At 38.6% G+C, this 23,674-nt stretch overlaps 1 protein-coding gene and 1 pseudogene across 3 annotated transcripts in view; one reads left to right on the top strand and one right to left on the bottom strand.

Moving 5' to 3' along the window:
• The window catches only part of ARHGAP42 (Rho GTPase activating protein 42), a 295,441-nt gene that overhangs the window by 72,682 nt on the left and 199,085 nt on the right, over positions 1 to 23,674 (top strand). For both annotated transcript variants that reach the window (XM_082409915.1, XM_082409914.1), the window contains exon 2: positions 151 to 246. In XM_082409915.1, the coding sequence (XP_082266041.1) occupies positions 151 to 246 (96 nt within the window). The remainder of the gene's footprint in view (positions 1 to 150; positions 247 to 23,674) is intronic.
• LOC309636413 (importin subunit alpha-8 pseudogene) lies at positions 253 to 22,340 on the bottom strand (annotated as a pseudogene). The gene is made up of 2 exons: positions 22,284 to 22,340; positions 253 to 10,523 (listed from the first exon to the last, which is right to left on the bottom strand). The product of its transcript is annotated as an importin subunit alpha-8 pseudogene (transcript).

The raw sequence follows: 23,674 nt of genomic DNA, 5'->3' as shown, positions 1-23,674 counted from the left end.
TCTGCTTAAATTTATCAAGCTGGTATTTTAAAAGGTTCTGGTTAATATAGCATTAGCAGCAAAGTTATGTAAATACATGTGGAAACTCTTGAGTATTCCATGGTATTGTACCTTCAACTTAACGATTTTTTTTTAAACTTTTAATTACAGATCTGTCTATGGCAGTACAGAAATTTTCCCAGTCACTGCAAGATTTCCAGTTTGAATGTATTGGTGATGCTGAAACAGATGATGAAATTAGTATTGGTGAGTTGTGATATTTTTCAATATTCTAAGTAATAATTTTAAAAGTCTTACTTCAGATAATGACTTGATTGAAATCAAACAGATGCACACACCCAAATACTAAATATGTCAAATATTCTGACTTTGATAAAAGCATAAGGGCGATTTTTTTGGTTTCTGTGGAGGAGAGTATTATGAATTGTTTTAAAATTGAGCTCTGTGGTTTTTTCCATAAGGAAATTGCTTAATCATTCTATAATTCAGCTCAGCCCTTTGAGAAGATGTGGATAACACTGTTTTTCTTTGCCTCAAAGTGAATCATTCATTCAAACAAATACATATTGGTCATCTGCCATTAAATGTACAAGGTACTGGTTTAAGAATTATCTTACTTTTTTTTAAAACTTAATACTGATTTCTCTTTTAACTTCAGTATTTGTTTATAAAGAAAAAAAAATCGGTCAGGACGTATTAACCAGTATTAGTGTAGGACACAGAACATTACTGGGGATCAGGAGACTTGAGCCCTCATCTGATTTTCCCACAGATATTTAGCAATCTGACCCTGGTGAAGGTACACCCCTTCCTGAATCGGATGGTTTCATTTCCCATAAGTGAAGAGGTTGGGTTATGTGGTCTCAAGTTTTATCTGTATCTGAGTTTTTACTGTTTGAAGATCAGATTCATGTAGCATTCTTTTCCTCACATTTAAACAATCCCTACTTGCCAGTTTGTAGACATGGGGTCCATTTGTAGGCTGGATTAGAGTCACGCAATCAGAAGACTGTATAAAATATGTGCGTACGTTTTAGAGAATAATATACTAAGTGTACTTACCTTCCAGGTAAAAATAGAATATTACAAGCATTTAGAATAGTGACTCCCAAACTTTAATGTGTATATGATACGCCTGGAGATCTCATTAAGTGCAGACTATGATTCAGAAGGTCTCAGATGGAGTGTGTGATTCTGTGTTTCTAACACACTTGAAGGTGATGTCAGTGTCACTAGTCCACGGACCTCTCTTTGAGTAGCAGGGCTTTGGAATCCCTGACATGCTTCTCCACAATCATACTCCTCTCCTTCCTCTGCCTTTTCCTTTTCTTATATAGTTTTGTCAGTTATATATGTATTTCTAAAAAATACATTTTTATTGACCTAAAGTATCAGGTCCAAACCTAGCTGTGAAAGGAAAGAGCTCTCAGGAGAAGATAAGCCGAATGAGTTTCCAATTCATTGTGCGGCTTTAGCTTGTTACATTCACAAAAGTTCCGTCTGGAGAAATCACGTGCACAGTCCTCAAACAAGCTGTTTCTTGTGTGGGGTTCGTGTTGTGCAGTTGTCACATGGCCCAGCTGGCTTCTTTCAGAGGAGCTGTGCCGGGTGGTTGCTTGATTTGTCTGCTCCTTTAGGAGTGTTAGGTATGCTGAGGGGGTGTGGAGGTGGCTGGTCTTGGGATCGTGAGGGGCTCTGTACACCCTCAGGTCTGTGGGGAGAGGCGGCTGAGCCCGACTTGGCTGAGGTGTAGGTAGGGAGCCTCTAGGAAGGAGGGAGAGGGCTGCCACATGGTCCTCAGGCAGCGTGACTTCCTCCTCTTTACAGGACACATGCGGAAGGCCGGCATCAGTGATCACGTGACACTGACAGCTGGAACAGTTGTCATCCTGTGTGCCGTTTCATGATGTTTGTGTCATAAATGTCTAGCCCCCAACATTGGCTTTGGAATACACCTCACCAGACAAAAGCCTCGGTTATATTACTAAAATACTAATATAGTAGCATTATTATTTAGAAGAAAGAAAGAACACCCATATACTTCACGTAACAGCCATTATTTTCACTTAGTAATGAGACTGTAAAATCCAAGAAGGCAGAGGCCAGATCTTTTTTTTTTTTTTTTTTTCTTTCAATCATTTCACTTTAGCCCCTGACCCAGGGTCTGACTCGTGGTAAACCTTCGGTTAAATTGTTGTATAAATGATATAATTTTCCTTATAAACTTAACTTTTTCACTTATGTGTATCTTTTTCTAATATAATTAATATAGTTATACTACATATAACTACATATTGTATATAATTTGTTACTTCTCCTTTATAAAGAGGATTCTAGCAAATACTTCTGGGTTTTTATAGATATTGTAAGTTTTAATGATCTTATGATTTTAAAATATTCCATAGGTTCATGTACATGAATGTATGAAATCATCTCTTTGGTACATTCAGACTGCTTCTAGTTGGTCTTTTACTTTTTAACAGTGCAATAAATATATTTCTGCATATTTCACAATTTCCTTTAAGCTTCTTACTTAAAATATCTTCTTGAAGCCACATGGAGTAATGGCAGAGGTGGGCGTTTTTAACCACTGTGCTCTTTGACCTTGCAGGCAGATGGATGGTAGGCGATTTCCCCCTGTTGTGGTGAACTTGATATCTCAACTTTGCTCTGTTTCTCTCTTTCCACTTTGTCTAGATGGATGTTATTGTTGTGGCTCTTGCAGATTAGATTGGAAAGGTGTGAATTGATCAGTATGTGAAAGCTTATGATAGGCGCTGAATATTAAGTTCTAATGCTTTCAGGGCTTTGAGGAATTAAATCCAGGGTTGGGGAGTGGAAGGTGAATACTATATAGGGGTAGATGTTATGGCTCCCTACTTTTAAATCAGGAGACTTATTTAACTCCTACTGGGAATTTGATTTAAACACCAATGCTTTGTTAGGAAAACCTAACTTAGAGGACAGAGATTTATAAACGAAAATTATTTCTGAAACAACTAACGTAAAAATATAGATATATTCCCATATCCTCACCATCCAGCACTTTTAATCCTTTTACTGAGCCCCCAAATGCACTGTCAATAGTTAAAAATAACTATGTATATAATAAAGAAATAGTAGAAGACTTTGAATAATCATTCCAAACATGGAGGAATTGTGAGGCTAACGCAAGCTGTTGTACCAAGGACAATGATCTAAGAATGTATCCCTGAGAATAATGCGTAAGGTTGGTGTGGATGGAGTTCAAGAACTATCCTTACCTACCTTCATTAGCTTCAGTTCCACAGGGGAAGATACAAAGTTTCAGCTGTCTTTAGACCAATAAAGACCTACTGTATAGCACAGGGAACTCTGCTCAATGTTATGTGGCAGCCTAGATGGGAGTTTGAGGGAGAATGGATACGTGTATATGTTCCGCTGAGTTGCTTTGCTGAGCCCCTGAAACTATCACAGCATTGTTAATTGGCTATACTCCAATATAAAATGAAAAGTTAAAAAAAAAATAGCTTGTTGAAGCCCCAGTTTCAGCTCCTTCTTTATTCCTCTGATTTAATAAAAGAGGAATGAAAGAGGGACAGCTGTGACGCTTAGCATTGAATATTAGCCATAATACTCTCAGCCAGAGTAGCCTTGAGACTTACCATTGATGTAACCACTGAAGATGATGACTTACAAAAAAAGCTCATCTTTTATTATAAAGGAGCAGTGTCAGTGCAAAATAACTTGTAAAGTCAAGGCATTTGCAAACTTTCTGCATATAAGTTATGGTGGTGGGAGGGGGTGGAAGATGAGTAAGATGTCTGTTTTCAGTGTGCTGACGGTGGAATAGGGCAAAAAACAGATTTTGAGCAAAGTAAGGAAAAGAGGGTTCTGTTACTATATCAGTATGATGACTCAACTTGTGGAAGCTGTTCCGGGACTTTGTTAGGCACGTAGGCCGGTGTCTGTCCTGTAAATCGGCCCCACTCTTCAGCTGTCCCCATCTGCTCCCACCCTTCTGGCCTTGTGCTTGCCGGTTTGTGTGTTTGTTTTTTGGTGCCAGTGAGACAGTGCTGGCTTGGAAGGAAGCAAAATGGGATTAGTTGTCTGGGACCCAGTGGGGAATTCCTGTGGCTCAGGGAGCAGGTCAGTTGTTTCCAGAACTGAAGTCCCAAGCAGGGCAGCATCCTGTACTCTCCTTTGAGCACCTCATTTCCATCTTACAGCAGCAAGAGGCCGTTCGTTGTTCCTCCCTCCTCTAAGGATGATTGAGCTGCCTGTGAACTTTTGATTGCTTCCTTTTATCTGCCTACCACAGCGCTGGCCCAGTGGGAGGCCATCCAACTTAACTTCCCACAGCTGTTCTAACTGCCCACTTTTTATACTACTTTGCTTTTCTGGACTGAGTAAAGACATTGAGTTAGGAGTAAGTTAGGAATTGAGTGGCTGGATGCTTGGGGATTAGAAATTGGTGATGGAGGGGAAAGGAATGATTACAAACTGGTATAAGATTCAGGCCTCCTCAAACAATAAATTTATATGGGTAGACTGGAAACAAAATGTACCGTTGTTTAACCATAATTATACAAAAGACAATACCTACTGCATTAATCCTGGTATGTGTGTGGGAATTGCTAATGTCATGTGACCGGCCCTAAAACCTTACTAGTAGGAAATAAAAAACTATCTCTACAGAAAATAAAACACTATTCTTTTGAAAACTCTTTACAGTGGTTCATTTGAACAAGTAGAAGCTCAAAGATATTACTGTGAATCTGTCTGAGGCTGTGGTTTTTGTTATGCATATTTAGTGCCTATAATTTGAAATCACTTTTAACCAAGTCTTAAAAAAAGTCTACATTAAAAACAAAATCAGATATTGTTAGTCACGCTGAATCGGTGCCAATAAAAATATTAGTCATTAATATGAGGCAAAGCTCATTCATTCTATGTAATCTTGGAAACCATTGCAAAGTCCAGTTGTGGTTTTCCATAAATAGCTTGGCTAGTGATGTTGTGTGATGGCCTATTGTAGTGCTCAGGAAAGTCTTGGACAATGTGAACTTTGCACTCAAGAGATTAAACATTTACCAAGAAGGAGAGTCAGTTTGCTAGTAAATATTCTAGGTGGGGACTTATTCCTTTAGACATACCTAAACAGAAAATTCCTGTGGTAGAGACAGGCTACATACAAGCACTTGTCAACTAAGGTTATGGCTCCCAACTCTGAGTGGAGAAATGAGTCCATGAAGTAGGTAATTCAGATCAAAATATATTTCATAATATTGATAATTGTACGGATAGTTCTGACTTAACTCATGTATTTGTGTTCAGGTATTTACTCTGTTTTGAATACAGATATGCACACATAGCAATAACAGTGGTTAATGCTTAATAGTTCTTAGAATGAAGAACATGTTATATCTTTTTTTTTTTTTAAACCCTTACAAATCTTATGTGTACAGATTGACGGATGGTAACTCAAACCGAACCAAGTTTTGTATACTGCATTGGCTGGAATGTGCCTTATGTTTTGAATTCTTTTCTATTCTTTTGGAAAATACGTTGAAAGGTGAGACTATAGGAAATTAATTTAAAATAGTGACATTTTAACTCACAGGGACTTTATTGTGTCTTCCTGAGCAAGCAGTGTTTTGCCCAGGTGCAAATATTTGTTGTTAGATTACCTCTCTGAAGCTGGGTGTGCATCAGTGTAATGCAGTGGCTAAGTGAAATCGCCTAGACAGAAGCCTGAGAGTGATCACGGATGCTTGCTCAGAGGGTGTGAAGTAGAAGACCTTTTTCAAGGGGGTGGTTGAAAAATTTTTTTCATTTTCTTTGTTAGAGGAATTACTGGGGGAAAATGCATAAATCTTTTACCAAATAAATTCATTCACTTCAAGGATGTATCTGTTAGGTCTAATGGAAAGGTAGTATTTGATCCAGTTTTCCAAGTGATAAATAAGAATATGATCTAGTGTGGGAAGTATGGCAAACAGTTTGCTTTGTGTGTTTTGAAGGGATTCCTTTATAGAATAGAAACACTTTGAGAGATAGTAACCTGTATTTCAGGTTAAAAAGAACTAGTATATTTATACACCCCAGGAAATGCACTTAAATGATCATAAATGATTTTAGCTAAGAAAAAAACACACCTCTTTTCTTCAAGTTAAACTAATAAAATTCAGCTATTAAGCTATTAAATTGAAAATGCTTCTGTAAAGATTTTCTTCAGAATTCAGTTATGAGCTACATATACTCATCCATACAGATCACTACTACCATTTGTCTGATGATATTGGGTTGCATAAGGTAGTGTGGCCATGAGACTCTTCTTGGGCATCTCTTAGGAAAAAGTTAGCAAACCAGACACGATGCCATTACCAACCACAACTGAACTCTTCAAAAAAAAGACCTGTGATTTTATTAAATTCTGGGAAACAAATTACCTTCTCATTTGCTGAATCAAAAGAAAATCCATCAGTTATTACGAACCCTCATTACAACCCACTTAAATGTGGTTATATAAATCAGGAAGTCCTCTATTAAAGTGGAACATTTCCAAATGCCTAAATTGTTTATATAAATAACATTTTCTTTTGAACTCTGTAGAGGAAGCATATTTGACTTTTTATGGCTCTCAGTTGGACAATTGAATTATTGTTTTCCATTTTCTTTTACCACCCTTATTTTTGCACCCACACAGAAACCACCCACAATTAAGGACTGAAACAGCTGGGAAAGTTGCACATTTCAGGTGGAGTTCCTCTCTTTAAAAAAACACACCACTTGAGAGAGATGTTTTCATCATATTATCTCTGTATTTTAAAGAACTTTATTTGATTTAATTTGAAGTTCAAAAGCTTAGATTGTTTTTCCAGAATCTGAAGTTAAAAAAAAGATTCAGAAACTTATCATGTTAAAAGTCACATCTCAAAGAAAAAAATTTGCCTTTTAATTTATCTATATACGTTAATCCCCTGAAACCCCTTTCTGTCTTTTGTGATTTGTTTTGCTGAACAAAAAGTGGCTGTCTTTATCACAGAGAAATCAGTCCCTTATCTCCTCCAGCAAATTTTATGCTGTCTGAGGTCAGAAAGTTTTCTCACATTTCTATTCCTGCAAAATTCTTTAGCATCTTATTTGTAGCAGAAGCTTAGTAAATATTTGTTGCATAAATAGTCCCCCTGGAAAACCTAGTAAACGTTTCTAGAAACAAATCACTTTAAGGTGCATAAATAAAATTTTAGAGTCATATATTAAAAAATAAAATGTACGTATTTGGGTATATCCAGAATGATTCTTTTCAGTATGGTAATAAACTAAATTTTGAGAGGGAAAATAGTTCATATATAGTCATCCCTTGATATCCACAGCAGATTGGTTTCAGGAACTTTCATGGATACCAAAATCCTTAGATGCTCAAGTCCCTTATGTAAAGTGGTGTGGTATTTGCATATAACCTACACAGTCCTCTTGTATATACTTTAACTCATCTCTAGCTTACCTATAATACCTAATACAATATAAATGCTATGTAAATAGTTATAAATATGATATAAGTGCTATATAAATAGTTACCAGCATGTGGAAAATTCAAGTTTTGCTTTTTGAAACTTTCTGGAATTTTTTTTCCCAAGTATTTTTAATTCACAGTTGGTTGAATCTGAGGATGCAGAACTGGATACAGAGAGCCAACTGTATTTATATATAAATACACAAACACAGACACACACATATATGTAACTTTTGCATATAATTGAGAATGATTTAGAACAAATATCTTAATATTTGTAAATGTTTCAAACCAGAGCTAAATATCGTAATATTCTTTAGTTTATTATTCAATGTTTATTGACTACTTGTTAGGTGACAAGCTCTGTGCCAATCCCCAGGGACCTGGTGGTGAAAAGAGTAGTCAAAGCTTTTGCCCTCATGGAGTGTACAGACTAAAGAATAAGATGGTAGCAATATCCTTCCTTTAGGGATAACATGCCTTAAAAAAGGCTTATTTCAGGGTGAGTGGATAGAGAGTGAAAAGAGAACTTTTATCTATGGTTAGTGACTTATAAGAGATCAAAAAAATTCAACAAAATGACTAGACAGTGAGATAAATGCTCTGGCCCAATAGAACTTGGGATGCAGGAATATACAGTTGATTCTCATTATCCACAAATTCTGTATTTGCAATTTTGCTTCCTCTACAATTTATTGGTATCCCCCAGATCAATACCCCTGGCACTTTTGTGGTCATTCTTGGTCATCTGTAGAGAGGTGAAAAAGTTGAGTCGCCTGACTCATGGAGAATCTACTGTATAAAATATGGTGCATTTTATAGGTGCATGAGGCAGCCTTGACTCATTGAAGACAAATAGGATAGATTTTTGCTCTTCTATAAGAGCAATAGGCTAAAGTGTATTAAAGAAGAAAATTCAGTTGGGGCTTTGTTATTATGCAAAACATTATGACAAAAATGTCATCAAGAGTATGCCATGCTTCAGGCTTAAAATTATAAACTAACCATATGATTCCAATTTTACCAACGCCATTCTATTCATACCTAAAATAAAAGAGATGTACTCCAACTGTGGTTCTGTGGGTCAATGCAAGTGCATTAAAACAAACAAATATACAAACCAGGTATCCATAGGTTACATTATAAAGTCAAGCTACCCATACCCCATTTTCTCCTGGGCACAAACCCAGAGAAATGGCCAAGTTCCACCTTGTAAGAAAATCTCATCTGGGGCAGCCTTCTTCCAAAGGCTGTCAGAGTAACCTTTTTAAAATGCAAAGATGATGTCAATTCTCTGATTAATGCCCTGAAATGGCTTCTCATTGTCTTCAGGTTGAAATTCCACATCCCTAACATGGCCTATTAGGTCTTGTCTACCTGCCCATAACCTTCACACATGCCATTTTTTTTGTTGTTGTTGTTCGATGGAGGTGAAAGTGTGGAAAATTTTATTATCATTCAGTTTTAAAAGTTTTATACCTGTGGTACACCAAGGGGAAGGGGATCTTAAAGAAGTGACTCGGCTTCCCTGGTGGCACAGTGGTTGAGAATCTGCCTGCCAATGCAGGGCACACGGGTTCGAGCCCTGGTCTGGGAAGATCCCACATGCCGCGGAGCAACTAGGCCCGTGAGCCACAACTACTGAGCCTGCGCGTCTGGAGCCTGTGCTCCGCAACAAGAGAGGCCGCAATAGTGAGAGGCCCGCGCACCGCGATGAAGAGTGGCCCCCGCTCTCCACAACTAGAGAAAGCCCTCGCACAGAAACGAAGACCCAACACAGCCATAAATAAATAAATTAAATAAATAAATTTATTTAAAAAATAAAAAAAAGTGCTGAAAGAAAATATTTGAAAAAAAAAAAGAAGTGACTCTTTGGGTCTGGTCCCTGGTTTAGGAGTTGTGGAGCTTTGGTATGTGTTTGTTAAGTGCTTTTAGAACTCACGATCTTGGTCCCGGGCTGGTAAGGTTGTGCCAGTTTCTTCTTCCTGGAGGATAAAAAGAGGATGTCGAGGATGATGATAACAATTTTGGTGTCTGGAATGTTGAGAAGATTTATTAGAGGCTCCAAGACTCCAGCCTGGACAAGCTGGATCAACTGGTCCACGGTGCCCCCAGCTGTGAAGTTAGCCACTGTCCAGACAGCCTCTTACTGGGCTTTAAGTTCTCCGTTTTCTAGAACAGCCACCAAGGGAGGCAGCACACTGCAAGCGATCGGCTGCTGGGTGTGCTGGCAGGGCCCCGCGGCCACATTGCTTAGGGCCCAGGCTGCCTCCTTCTGGATGGAGGGGCGGGGGTGTGTGAGGAGCTGGGGCCGCACAGCCAGGATGGCCGTGTCCAGGGCCAGCTGGGTCTGGTGGTCCGTCCCCGTGACAATGTTCCCCACAGTGCGCAGAGAGGGGGTCAAGACATTAAGTTCTGAGCTGCTCATGAGCTCGACCAGCCTGGGCAGGACCCCGGTGTCCACCACTTGGCTGATGTGTGCATCACAGCCGTCGGTGAGGTAGGACAGGGCCCAGCAGGTGTCCGAGAGAACCTCTCCGTCTGGGTGCCACAGGAGGTGGAAGAGGGCGGGCAACATCTGCTTCACTGTGTGATCAGAAGGGTGCGGGTTCTTGTTCCAGCACAGGTTGGACAAGGTCCACGTGATGTTGCTCACGAATGTGACTGGTATACTTGATGAAACCAGGGTCAGCAAATGTGGAATGGCATCACCCGAGATAACATTGTCTCTGAATTCTGGTCCATCATCTGCTATATTACCAAGGGCCCACACTGCCTGCTCACACACAGTCGTATGAGTGGAAGACAGGAGCTCAACCGAGGGCTGGCTGGCCCCTCCATCCACAGCGGCACAAGTCAGCTCTGAAGTCCCCGAGGCAATGTTGGTCAGAGCCCAGACTGCCTCGAGCTGCAAGCGGGGATGAAGGATGACTTCAGGAACAGAAACATGTTTTATTGCGTATTGGTAAATATTAGGTATCAGAAAGGTAAGCCGTGGCCCATGTGTGTGGTAGGTGCATAGTTTCTACCTTTGTTGGTGAATTTCCTGCTTTGCCTAATAGAGTTGATCCACCCATGTTGAATATCATGTAAATTGTGCATCCACTTTGAAAACAGCTTTTGAAGATAGTATTGTGTCACAGTTGTCTTCTTGGTGTGGAGTAGTTTCTATCTTTCTATTTGGGAGCTGCATTTCTTTAGTTCTAGGATAATTCATGTACCTTCTTTATGTACATATGGGGGTGGGAAGATGGGAAGTTGCACAAGCTGTTGTTTTTTTTGTTTGTCTGTTTTGTTTTTTTGAATTATCAGAAAGAGCTACTTCTGACAGAAATGTTGGCCTGGTTTCTTAGAATCGCAAGTTTAGTATCGTAGAGTAGAAAGAGACCTTGGAGAACATGGGAGCTAAATCTGTCATTTTGATTGAGATGCAGGTGAAATGATTTTCTAAAGTCACACAAGCATTAGAACCTTGATCACCTGGCTCCTGGGTCATGAACTTTGAGTTTACTTGTTCATTTATTCAGTAAAGCACTTGTGATTTGTTAGACACCGTTTGGGTGCTGAAGACACATCAATGTACAAAACAGAAAAAAAAAAAAAAAAAATCCCCACCCTAATGGGTTTGCCGTTCGAGGAGTTAGACGATAAAATACATAACTTCATTATATATTATTAGACCATAAGTGCTATAGAGATACAAAAAGAAGGGAGATTACTTAAAATTTTTCTTTAGTATTTTTAATATACAGATATCTAATTTCAAGATAGTGGTATTACTGTAAACTGCTTATAAAATGAACCTCATTTTACCCTCCATTCCCTGTGTGATCAATCAAATTTATATGACTATGTAAACATTGACCTGTTTCTGGATTTGAAACCATTTGGTGCAAAAGGTGTAAAGGTATCTTCTTAGCTGGAGTACAAGGAGTGGGAGCCACAGAATATCGTAGAGGGCTTGCCACATAGTCTCAAGTTTATTTTACATGTCCTCAGGAGACACTTGAGGCTTGTGATTGAAGTTGCCCTTTAGGAGATTTATTCTGGATTCAATTTATGTGATGAATTATAGCATGGAAGTCTTTGCCAGTTCAGAGTTGAGTCAAGGATTGCCTTCATCAGCATTTTTTTTAATGGACCAAGACAGAACATTTCTAAATATAAATGAAATAATAAAAGTACAGTTTCAATTTTGACATTAAAAGGTTTGAACCAGAAAGGCAATAGTCCTGGAGACTGTATCTGAAATAAGTGAGTTAGGAGGCAGGACGTGGGCACCCAGAGACTAATGAAAACTCACTGGCAAAAGGCAAGGACAGCATATGAGCAATGGAGACAGCCTTGGGGTAGGGGAGGAGGAAAGCAAGAAAATAGTTGAATAACAGGCCTACAAAAGAAAGAAAAGCTTGCCTTGGATAGTTATCAAGGAATATGTGGCTGGGAAAAAAACAGCTTAATTCAGAGTAATTTCTCGGTCATTGAGAGAATTCAGCGTAGTTGCTGAGTCATGATTCGGAGGGCTGTAGAGAGAAGAGCTTTCAGGTCCTGCTTGATTCTTAGGACTCAGACATAGTGTTCTGTTTCTTCCATTACCAAGAGGGCCACGAGTAACTACTTCTGCCATTGAAAGTACAGATGTGCTTTAGGCAAGGAGCATTCTTACAAATCTTATTTTAAACAATTACACACACACACACACACACACACACACACACTCACGTATATCTACTGTTTTCTATTTAAATATATTTTTAACTCTTAATTCCTCACACAAAGCATGCATTCCTCCCCCCCACGCCTGCCACAAAGTCAGCAGTTGCCAAGCTGCCTAGCATCAGAATCAAGTATGGGGAGCCTTAAAATTTTGATTCTTGGGCTTCACCCCCAGACCTGAACTAAGGTAGAATCCTCTGGGTTGAGACGTTAGGAGCCTTTCATTTTATGGAGATTCGTGTTGTCTGATGCAGCCTGGGAAAAATTGCTACTCTAAACAATATACTTGTGCTTTATACCGAGGGAGGGAGGCACAGCTGGGGAAGGTACTAAAGCTGGGAAAAGGTCTGTTCCAGAGGAGTGCTTTGTGGGTCACCAGATCCCTGATGCCAGTGGAGCCACTGAGGCTATAGAAGCCATATGTTTGTGGGGAAACCTGGTCATTTGTTGCCCCATTTTTCCTTCACAGCCTGAAAAAAGGTTTTGGTTTATGCAGAACAAATTGGTCTGTCTATCTATCTATCTACCTATCTATCTATCTTAGAATGAGAGATAGTGTTTATGGGCCAGTGTAGATGCTGTGCAGATTACTCAGGGATGAAGGAAAAAATCAACTTTTCAAATTAAAATCCCATATAAGATGTCATTTAGTTCATGTTGACTTTGGATTCTCTGGAATTCTCTACTAATAATATCTTCTGAGTGCAAAGAACCTTATGGGTAATTTGGTACATGCAACATGAATAAGATCTTCTTGTAATAGAAGGGGGTCCAAAAATAGCTTTATGATATCATCACTATGTTACTCAGGAGAATGTGCTGAGTGCTTTAGGTAGAGTAGTAAGAACAGAAATGCTGTGAGAGCACCAAAGCTGGAGAAGGGACATCAGAAGATGCTTAAAAGGAGGATGTTATTTGAGCTGAGTCCCAATGTCTAGGTAAGATACAGCTTAGGAAATGTATTGGGTTGGCCAAAATGTGCCTTTGGTTTTTAAGTAAAAATAAAAGCCACATTTTTCATTTTCACCAAGAACTTTATTGAACAATGTATTCACACTTTTGTTCTACTACCTTGTGCCATTTTTCAGGCAACTTCATAATTCCATCTTCCCAAAACTTTTTATCTTTTTGAGCAAAGAACTGTTCCAGGTACCTTTTACAGTCTTCCAGGGGATTGAAATTTTTTCCACTAAGGGAATTTTGTAAAGACCTAAATAAATGGAAATCCAAAGGTTCAATGTCTGGTGAATACGGCTGATGAATCAGAACTTCCCAGCCAAGCTGTAACAGTTTTTGCCTGGTCATCAAAGAAACATACAGTCTTGCGTTATCCTGATGGAAGATTATGCGTTTTCTGTTGACTAATTCTGGATGCTTTTCGTCGAGTGCTGCTTTCAGTTGGTCTAATTGGGAGCAGTACTTGTTCGAATTAATCGTTTGGTTTTCCGGAAGAAGCTCATAATAGAGGACTCCCTTCCAATCCCACCATATACACAACATCACCTTCTTTGGATGAATACTGGCCTTTGGTGTGGTTTGTGGTGGTTCATTTTGCTTGCCCCGCAATCTCTTCTGTTCCACATTATTGTACAGTATCCACTTTTCGTCGCCCATCACAATTTGTTTTAAAAATGGAACGTTTTCATTATGTTTCAGTAGAGAATCACATGCGGAAGTACAGTTAAGAAGGTTTTTCTCGCTTAACTTACGTGGAACCCAAACATCAAAGTGATGAACATAACCAAGCTGGTGCAAATGATGTTCAGTGCTTGATTTGGATATTTTGAGTATGTCGGCTATCTCCTGCGTGGTATAATGTTGATTGTTCTCAATTAATGTCTTGATTTGATCACTATCAACTTCAACTGGTCTACCCGACCGTGGTGCATCGTCCAGTGAGAAATCTCCAGCATGAAACTTCGCAAACCACTTTTGACACGTTCAATCAGTCACAGCACCCTCTCCATACACTGCACAAATCTTTTTTGCATTTCAGTTGTGTTTTTACCTTTCTTGAAATAATAAAGCATAGTATGCTGAAAATGTTGCTTTTTTTCTTCCATCTTCAGTATTAAAATGGCTACACAAAAATTCACCAGTTTTGATAAGTCTCTTTTAAAATGCACTCTGATATGACAGCTGTCACGTACAATCTAACAAAATTGTTTCAAATGAAGTTAAAGACAACTAAGTGCTACCAGAGCCATCTTATGGAAAAACAATGAAAGAACCTTTTGGCCAACCCAGTAGTTAAAGGAAAGACATGGAAATGGGATACTATAGGAATGTTAGTAGTTTCAAAGTACTAAGAGACCAGAAGTAGTAGCATCTCAAGCTAACACAGTTGGAAAGGTACTTTGGGGTCACATCTTGGAGGCCCCAAATCATTTGCAATATGGACTTCTGACTTTATTTACTCATTCAGTTTTTGAGTTGGATAATGACACAATCAAAGGAGCCCTTTAGGAATTTTATTCTGACCATTACTACATAGGGTGAGCTGGAGCCATAGGAGCTGGGAAACCAATAACTAGGCTGTTGTAATAGTACAGCAAAGATGAAGTGATACCCTTACATGGGTATGGAAGAAGGGTAGAGGAGAGAGATCAACAGCATTTGGCAATTGAATCTGTGGAAGGAAGGACTGAGGATAATCCATCACTCCAGTTACTAGGAGAACGGTGTTAGGGGCCCATTTATATGTTTATATGTGGCCAGGGTACCTCGGGGTGGAGCAGAATTACGAGTTAAGTTTTGGTACATGTTAAGTTTTGAGATTCAGACAAAATTCCTAGTAGAAATTCCCAGGATATATAATCAGATTTGTTACATTTAGAATAGTGAGGTGGGGTTGTGGGACTGTGCCTAGAATAGAAGGAAAGTGTATAAATTTCAGGTGAGCTAATTTGAGTTCAGAGGTTAGCTCTGACAGTCATTAGCTCTATGGCCTTGCATATTCTTTAACCTCTACATGTCAGTTTCATTATTTGAAAAGTAGGAGAATGGTGATAGAAGATTTGGGTGTTTTACTTGTGAGCGCCTTGTAGGGTGTTGTGAGGGTTAAAGAGCTGTGCACCGTGCTGGTGCGGGTACCAAAGCTCCTTCTTCCCCACTCCCAGGTCTTCCTGTCTTCCTCCTTCATGAGGATGGGAGTCCACTGGAGTAAGTGTGTAGATGAGGAGAAGGAGAAATGGCTTGTGAGGAGAGAACAGTGCTGGTGGAAATAAGAGCGGGAGAGAAAAAAATGGAGAATGGAGATGGAAAAGGGTGAGATTAGAAGCTTCTTGGGGAGTTGTTAGCTTTTGAGAGGAAGAGGGCCCCTCCTCTGAGACAGGCAAGTTGAAAAGAATGGAGACCATGTTGATCAGAAAAGCAGGAGGCCAGGCCATCTGGTGTGAGTGAGGGAAGTTTGGGGCTGGGTTCTTGAGAAAGGAGAAAATTCTTTTTAGATGGCCACTGTGGGAAATAAGATTAAGAGTAAACTAGAGTTGAAGAAAAGGATTGCCAAGAAGCAGAAGCAAAGGGGTTAGATTGCTTGAACTCTTCGTGTCCTTGTGGGTGTGTGAATTACAGAAGAGAGAAGGTCATTAGAGGTTAAGAGGTTGTGGAAGAGAGAGGCTGCATATTGGACAAGGAAGCGGATGTTGAAGCTTCAGTAGGGTGGTGGCAGGAGGATTGGGTGCAGAGGAGGAGTATGAATGGGGTGCTTCAGCCTTTGTGGAATGTGAAGAAGTGTTGAGAGGTCAGTTCCTGATGCCAATAAGGATGGGGGGTGGGAGTGTACTTGGTGTAAATGCTTGTTTGTTAGCAGCAAATTACTGGTTGTTCCCTTTAAGGCAGGATACTTGGCGCCTGGTTATCCTCTGAGCACAAATAGTTCTGGTTCTGTTTGCCTTTAAAGATGATAAGCCTCTTCTTTTCTGTAGTGGACCTGGGTAGTAGGCTGGCACTATCTTTTATCTACCCACCCCTCCTTTCGCAGTAATGGTTTGCTGGAAGAGAATAGACTTTGGAATCAAACATTCAAAACTGAATACTTGCTTCTCTACTTACTAGCTGTGAGATCATGGGGCAAGCTACCCCAGCTAATTGATCTTTTTCTCATCTGCAAAATGAAGGTAACACTTAACTTCAGTACCTCATATCATTGGTTGGGCATTAAATGAAAGAGTTTATGTAACATCTCTACCTCTTGGCAGAGCTGCTCCGAAGTGGGAGTGGTTTACATCTTGGGAAAATGGTTTCTGAATTGGGAGTTGTTTTGGCTTTGGGGAACAGGTCAAACACCACAAAACAAAACAAAAACTAAAAAAAGGCAACATCAGAATAGCACAGTTCTTCATTTTCTAATTAATATGTGTGCTTGGAAAGAAAATTAAATATATGTGGCTTGCAGACGATGTTATGCACAACAGTACTTATTGCATCAACATAAAATTTCATAGTAAAAAAAAAATTTTTAACTAGAATTCAGATGAAATTCATTTGAAGTAATGAGTAGTGGGATGAAGTCTTGGGAGAAACCAGCTGGAATTAAATTTTGGAATTGTGTAAAATTGAAAGACCGCCTTTCTGTATTTGCATGTATTCATTTGTCAAAACTTGGCCTTATGTGAATTGTTATATACTTTATATCTATATCTATATAAAATAACAAGCCTAGTCTATACATCAATATCTATATCTATATCTACCTATCTGTCTATATGTAGAGATAATAATAGAATTCTCAAACTACCCGGTAGTTTGGCAGTTTCAAAGCAGATATTACTGAAAGGTCCTACCCCTGTTCAGAGAGAGTATATGAAGGAAAATCGTTAGACATATAGTCTAGAATTATATCTGTGCATCCACTGTGACTTTCTTCTTGGAATCATAATTCTCCTCACTTTTATTAGTTATCAATCTGTAACAGTAGTAGTAGTGGTAGCTTTCTTTTATAGGTGAAGCCCCTGGCTTACAGATGGTATCTTTCTTCTTTTGAGTCCAGTTATTACGCCAGTGAGGATAAGATAAACCAGACTGAGTATCTAGTTAGACCAGAAGAATGAAAGATTGACATTTTGGCCACAAGTTCTGAATCTCAGCCCAAATGTACAGTGGCAGTCAATGTTGGGACCCACGTTGATAGATCAGATTAAAGTCTAGCACAGGTTAGTGCTTAGGGACCCAAGGAATGTCAGAACCCAGGTATGGAGGGAGGCACTAGGAATAGGAGTTGGGAATTTAAAAGGAGACATATTACTGGTTAGAACCCCTGCAAAGAATCTGGCTAATATGGTTAGAGGATGAACAGGACCGAGAGAAAGCAGAAAGAAATGACTTGATATTAAGCCAGTGGATTCCAGAATGAGGATTCTGTTCCTGTGTCCTGTTCAGAGTCTACACTGGCATCCAAGTACTGGACAGACAGATTATAGCATAGCTGATGGCAGTATGGAACAAGTGACGAAGCAGAGACAAGGCAGTTCCTAACTCTGCAGAGTACCTGGTCAACTGGATAAAAGTTTAATTTTACAACTGTTTTCATTTGCAGGTTGTGCATTTCTTATTGTTCTTTAATGCTTAATTAGAAAACTATGCTGTAATATTAACCTTTTATTACCAAAATAATATCTAATATGCTCTTCCAACTTGATACATCTCATATTTACTGAAACCTAATTCACCTGAATACAATGCTACACAATGATGCATTGGTAGGATATAAAAAAATTTAAATGCAAGTTTTCAGGGGCTTGTTTTCAAGATTAATCTTGCTTTTTGATTTGTTTGGCAATGAAAAAAAAAGACTGACCACTTGGAGGACATTGTGGAGAACCCAGTTTAGTTACCTCAAAGAGAACTAAATTTGCCTGTGTTTTCGTGAGACCTTGGATTCCACCGGGCTGGGCTGTGAAGCTCTAGAAGAAAGATCAGTTCCTCTGAGTACTAGGGTGTATTACAGTAACCTGCCAGCATTCCACAGTGGGCCTGTGACTTTTTTTTTCTTCTGTTGGTTTAGGAAGCAATTTATTGGCTTTGCAACTAGGCATCCATGGAGCTTGAAGCCACAAATAGAGTGGAAAAATCTTATTTGATGTTGTGGCTTTTGGAAACTAATAACTAGAGTTTGTGGTTGCAAATAATGCCAATATTGCAGACAGAGTGGACAGCCCGTCAGTAGGGATATTAATTGTTACCAAAGACTTGCAATATCTGGTGGGAGAGTTGGTGTCAATTTTTATATCACTCTGTTTTATAGACATAGTTATTTATTATTCAGGCATGCCACAAGCTGACCGTGCTGCCTGCTTTGTTTATGGGTTAAATTGTTCCTGAACCAAAACTTTCCACTGGATACTTCAGCCAGTATGCTACCTTTGATCTTTTTAGTGTTCAGAGAATTAAAACTCCCTCAGTGGAAGTTCCAGGCCTGAACTGCTGATGTGATACCCTGTTAGATTATTGCATGCTTTTGTAGTGTAATGCTGGGTGTCCCTTGGCTATGTAGGTTGATTCTATTCTAATAATTCTCCATGTGGCCTAGAAGGATAGGATGGATTCACCTGCTCTGGCTCAGATCCTCAGTTCAGTACTGATGTTTTACTGCCTTGCTCCTATCCTTCATGAAAAGTCGGTGCCAGAGAAAAAGCTTGACAAAGCCCACTCACACCCAAATAGAAAAGTCAAGTGACTGTTGGGGTATCATCTGGACTTATAAAATATGATTGCATTGGTTCAATCTGGCTTTTATAGACTTTTACAAGTTTTCGTGTTTTCCTTGAGTTTTAATCAAGTCTAAATCCTACTGCTAACCCAGTTCCCCTCTATTCATCAGCATATCTGAACTTCGTAAGTGATTTGCTCACTCTAATAAAGTGAAAAAAATGTGTTGTGGACATAATTGTATATATCACTGGATTTGTGATCTGTACTTTTTTTTTTTTTTGAGTATGTGTTTATGCTGTTTAGGTTTGAGGAAAGACTCCTAGGAGAAATATTTAGCACATCATTGTCTGACTATGATATAAATGTTGGTTAGATGCAAGAGAGACATGCTTTTTCAGTTCTTATAGTTGTGAAATCTGTAAAGCCCAAGCTGTTCAATTGCTGAAACATTTAATAGTATATAATGCTTAGTACTTAAGGTTGTGGAATTATATCAACAATGAACAGGGAATAATTTTCTTTATTCTCACTCATTCTTACTTCCAGACACTAAACAGATTTTCCACAGTTAGAAATAGTAGGATGAATTTAAGCCTGCTGAAGAGATTGTTAGGAAATAGATATTTTATACAGTTCAGGAATGTTTCAGAATTTACGATATTGGTAAATATAGAAGCCATTATCGTACTTCTTCACCATCTAGGTATAATTCAACTGTTGTCTTTGTGAATGTTTATGCTCTTGGGACCCGTCATAAATGCATCTGAATAATAGATTTCTTTTGTTCCAAAAGTATTTTTCCAATATCACATTGTGGAGGTAAAAAGGAAACCTATAGCAGTGTTCTTGACCTCAATAATTTTTTGGAAAGTTAAAATTTATATATAAAGCTACATTTTGATTGCTCTCCAGTAATCTCATGGTCCAGATGGTCAGGAAGGGGAAAGATTATTACTGGCAAATACAGCCAGGAAAGTTTCATGCAGGTGGCAAGAATGTTGATAGCTAACATAATTTTCCAAAGTATCTGGCCTATCCTTTTCATAATATTTTATGAAGTCTAGAATAAGAGTTGGTATGTTTCTCCTTATAGAGCAAATAGATGGTGGGAATGTATTGTTAAATTCATCTATTGAAAGCCCACTGCGTATTAAGTATTGTTTTTGGAATATTACTCTCACTAAATCAAACTCCTGTCATACCACCTAGGTATCGTCAAGATCTATCATTGCAGGACCAGCTGTTATATTCAGTGTTAGTCTGGACCCCCCAAATCAGATAATGCAGTGGTTTTTATTTATGTGAATATTAATAAATAAAATATAGAGCATCACAAATAATTGATTATAAGAGAAAATATTCGGGTATCAGAAACTTGCATGTAATAAAAAATGTTTTCAGATTTTGCTTAAGCAAAGTCTTAGAAAAAATGGCTCAAGCAGTCACAAAATCCATAGCCATTTTGTATAAGGCCCTGTGATAAGTGCCGAGAGAGTCATTTTGTATATGTTTTGTGCCCAAGGTCTGGTGGAGAATAGACTCCCTCTAGTTTTCATGGTCTCTTAAGGCATTTGTAGGTCTCATGCACCAGAGATTCTAATACTGGCTTCTAATCTCTAGAGTACTGCTGGGGAACACTAACTAGGCAGCTTGGATCTGCCTGATTTGTGTCGGAGGTACCTGTTGGACTTTGAGGGTGGGGCAGGCAGGGAAGTGACTGGCTATCCATCTGCCCTTTCTCCTAAAACCCAATTTATGTGATAATACCTTGAATTATTTTATACTTGCGTTATAGGATTGTTAATTTCTGTTTTCTTTCTTTGTTATGTTGTGCTTAGTAAACTATTAATGTGATACTTTGACATCATTATAAAGAAAAATATTTAGGGAAAAACATTAGATATGGGTTTAAAAAGTTAGTAGGCCACTGTCCCTAATTCATGAAATAAATTATTTAGTGTTCCTGTTTCTTTTCTTATAGAACAAATGATGAATCTGAAAGCTTCATTTGGACCAAGAAACATAGTATGCTTTTATAGAACTAGGACTATAATATTTAAAGAGAACAATCTTAGTTTTTTTGAAGTCATTTCCCTGAAAAATCAACCAAAGAAAAAGAGGGAACAAAAGTTACTGTCAAATTGGGGCAGACCCAGAAAACTGCTGGAAGGAGAGTCGTTTTCGTTGTGAGGAACCAGACATGCAGTTGCTTTTGCAAATGTTAAAATTTCTCCCCAGACTTCCTCATTATAATCTACTATTGTCACACTGAGTTTATAAATAGTATTTGTAAGGGAAACAGACCAGAAAACCATTCAAGTAAAGCAGAAAATGGCCATTAAGTTTTGGACAAAGAGGTGCAACAGCAAAGTGAGAACTTGAGTTTCCTTCCTTGTAACCAAAATCTGATTTAAGGCAACACCACAGTTTTGGGGTAGCAGTTACCTTGGGGAAACCTTTGGACTTCTGAAGTCATCATCGTAAAATACTCCCTGGGACCACTAGGGCTCTGCTACATAGGCCAGTGAACATTTTCTGGGTTGATCAACTGGAAGGTTCTAGTATACCCACGTCAGTCTAAAATCAAGTTATAATCTAATTTATTTCAAAAATACCTGCTGACAGGCTTCTCTGTGCTAGATATTTATTTACCCTTTGAGAAAATTAATAATATGTGGTCTGTGCCCTCCTAGGGTGTAGGCTAATAGGAAAATAAAGTGTTTTTCATTATTTGTTTAAAAAGTTATAGATTATTTTTTAGGCTTTACAAAAACTAGCAATCTCCTTTTCTACCAGTCCCTGCCACTTAATTCCTCAGAAAGACTGTTGCAGGAGAATGGGGTATCAGAGGATGGTCATGTCCCAGGTCTTGGGCGAGTCCCTGGGATGCACCACCAAGTGAGGGTCCTTGGCTTTGCGCAGGAAAGAATTCAAGAGTGAGCCATAGTAAAGTGAAAGCAAGTTTATTTAGAGAGATACACATTCCATAGGCAGAATGTGGTCTGTCTAAGAAAGCGAGAGCAGCCCCGAAATACGGGGTGGTTAGTTTTTATGGGCTGGGTAATTTCATAGGCTAAGGAGGGGGAGGATTATTCTAACTATTTTGGGGAGGGGGCAGAGATTTCCAGGAATTGTGCCACTGCCCATTTTTTGGTCTTTTATGGTTATGGCACCTGTGGGTGTGTCATTTAGCATATGCTAAGTATTACAGTGAGTCTATAATGAGGCTCAAGGTCTACTGGAAGTCCGGTCTTCTGCCATCTTGGGCCTAATGGGTTCTAACCAGTTTTTGTCCTATCCTGTTCTTCCTAATGGCTGTGTCATTCTTTTAAAGGTTGTGCCCTGCTCCCTTCTTTACTGTCTCAAGACCACTTTGAACTTTTAGCCATTCCTCAGTTTCTTTCAAGACCATGATTACCTTGCTACTTCTTGAGTTTTTCTTGTTGTTGTTTTGCTTTTTAGTTTTAGGTACCATCCTTTCACTTCATAGTGTTGTCACACTATGTCTTGAGTTCATACTATCTTACATGCTCCTTTCCCTTTCTCTCAGTAGAGGTAAAACTTCATTTTGGCAAAATGAATTCAATTTTTAAAGTTTATATTTCAGTGATTTTGTACATATTACTCACGACTCAGTTATTTCAATTATTTTGATTGTGTTATTTGTATAACTTTGTTTTCCCAGGAGTTAATTCACTTGTCCCTTGGTATTTGCAGGGGATTGGTTCCCGTACCCCCTGGCTTCCAGAATCCACAAATGTTCAAGTCCTTAATATAAAATCCCATAGTATTTGCATATAACCTATGCATATCCTCCCATATTACTTTCAGTCATCTCTAGATTACTTACAATACCTAATACAATGTAAATGCCACGTAAATATTTGTGGCACGCAGCAAATTCAAGTTTTGCTTTTTGGAACTTCTGGAATTTTTTCCCCCTGAATATTTTTGCTCACTAGCTATAATTGCCTTTGAGTTTTCTTTAAAAACAAACAAACAAAAAGAAGTGTAAATTTCCTCTCATTACATTTAGACACATCAGGATATTGATCAGTTCTATTTTTCTTTCTCTGCAGACATTTCCTGGAGCTTCTAACCTATTGCTCCAGTGTAGACAAGAGCCTCTCTGGACCTTTGGCACAACTGTTGTCCTAGAATAGCTCAGTGTTGTCCTGAGAATTCCATTTGCTTCTTTGCTTTTCTAGAATTCACATTTTCATGTTTTGTCCCCAAGTTTTGTGAGAGTGTGTTAACCAATAGCTTCTGATAAAAAGAAGCATATGAGAGTAAGGTTTTTTGTTTTTGTTTTGATATTTATTAAAAAGGTTGGGAGGTGTTAAGTTAAAAATCTGGGGTTAAAGTGCTTCTTATACAGACTTTCAACTAGTGTACTCTTTCTATTTACATCTCCTCTTATTTTCTCACCTCAGGAGTACCTGTTGCCTCTCCTTCTGTAGCCCTAATTGACATACTTTTTGGCTTCTTTCTCTGCAGGCATGTTAACATTACCTTCCATCATTCAAAGTTTTGTTGACTTTTCCCAGGCTCATCAACAGATCTTCAGTGGCAGTAGAGAGCTGCCAGAATGATGACTGGATATTTCTTTACCGAAAGTACAAACATATAATATGCTATTGCACACTCCAGTTAAAATCTTCTATCTATTTGTAAAATGTTTTTCTCTTCAACTTATTGTTGTCAAAACTGGGTTGTAATGTAGCAATGATAGTTATTTCTGCAGAAATTAAAATCACATTTTTAAACACTTCAGAAAAGTTCCACTTACTTTAAGGCTATTACTGTGTT

This window comes from Balaenoptera physalus (assembly GCF_965194825.1).
Source record: "Balaenoptera physalus genome assembly, chromosome: 10".
Lineage (NCBI taxonomy): Eukaryota > Metazoa > Chordata > Mammalia > Artiodactyla > Balaenopteridae > Balaenoptera > Balaenoptera physalus.
The sequence above is the reverse complement of the archived record's forward strand: the minus strand, read 5'-3'. Positions and strand labels throughout refer to the sequence as shown.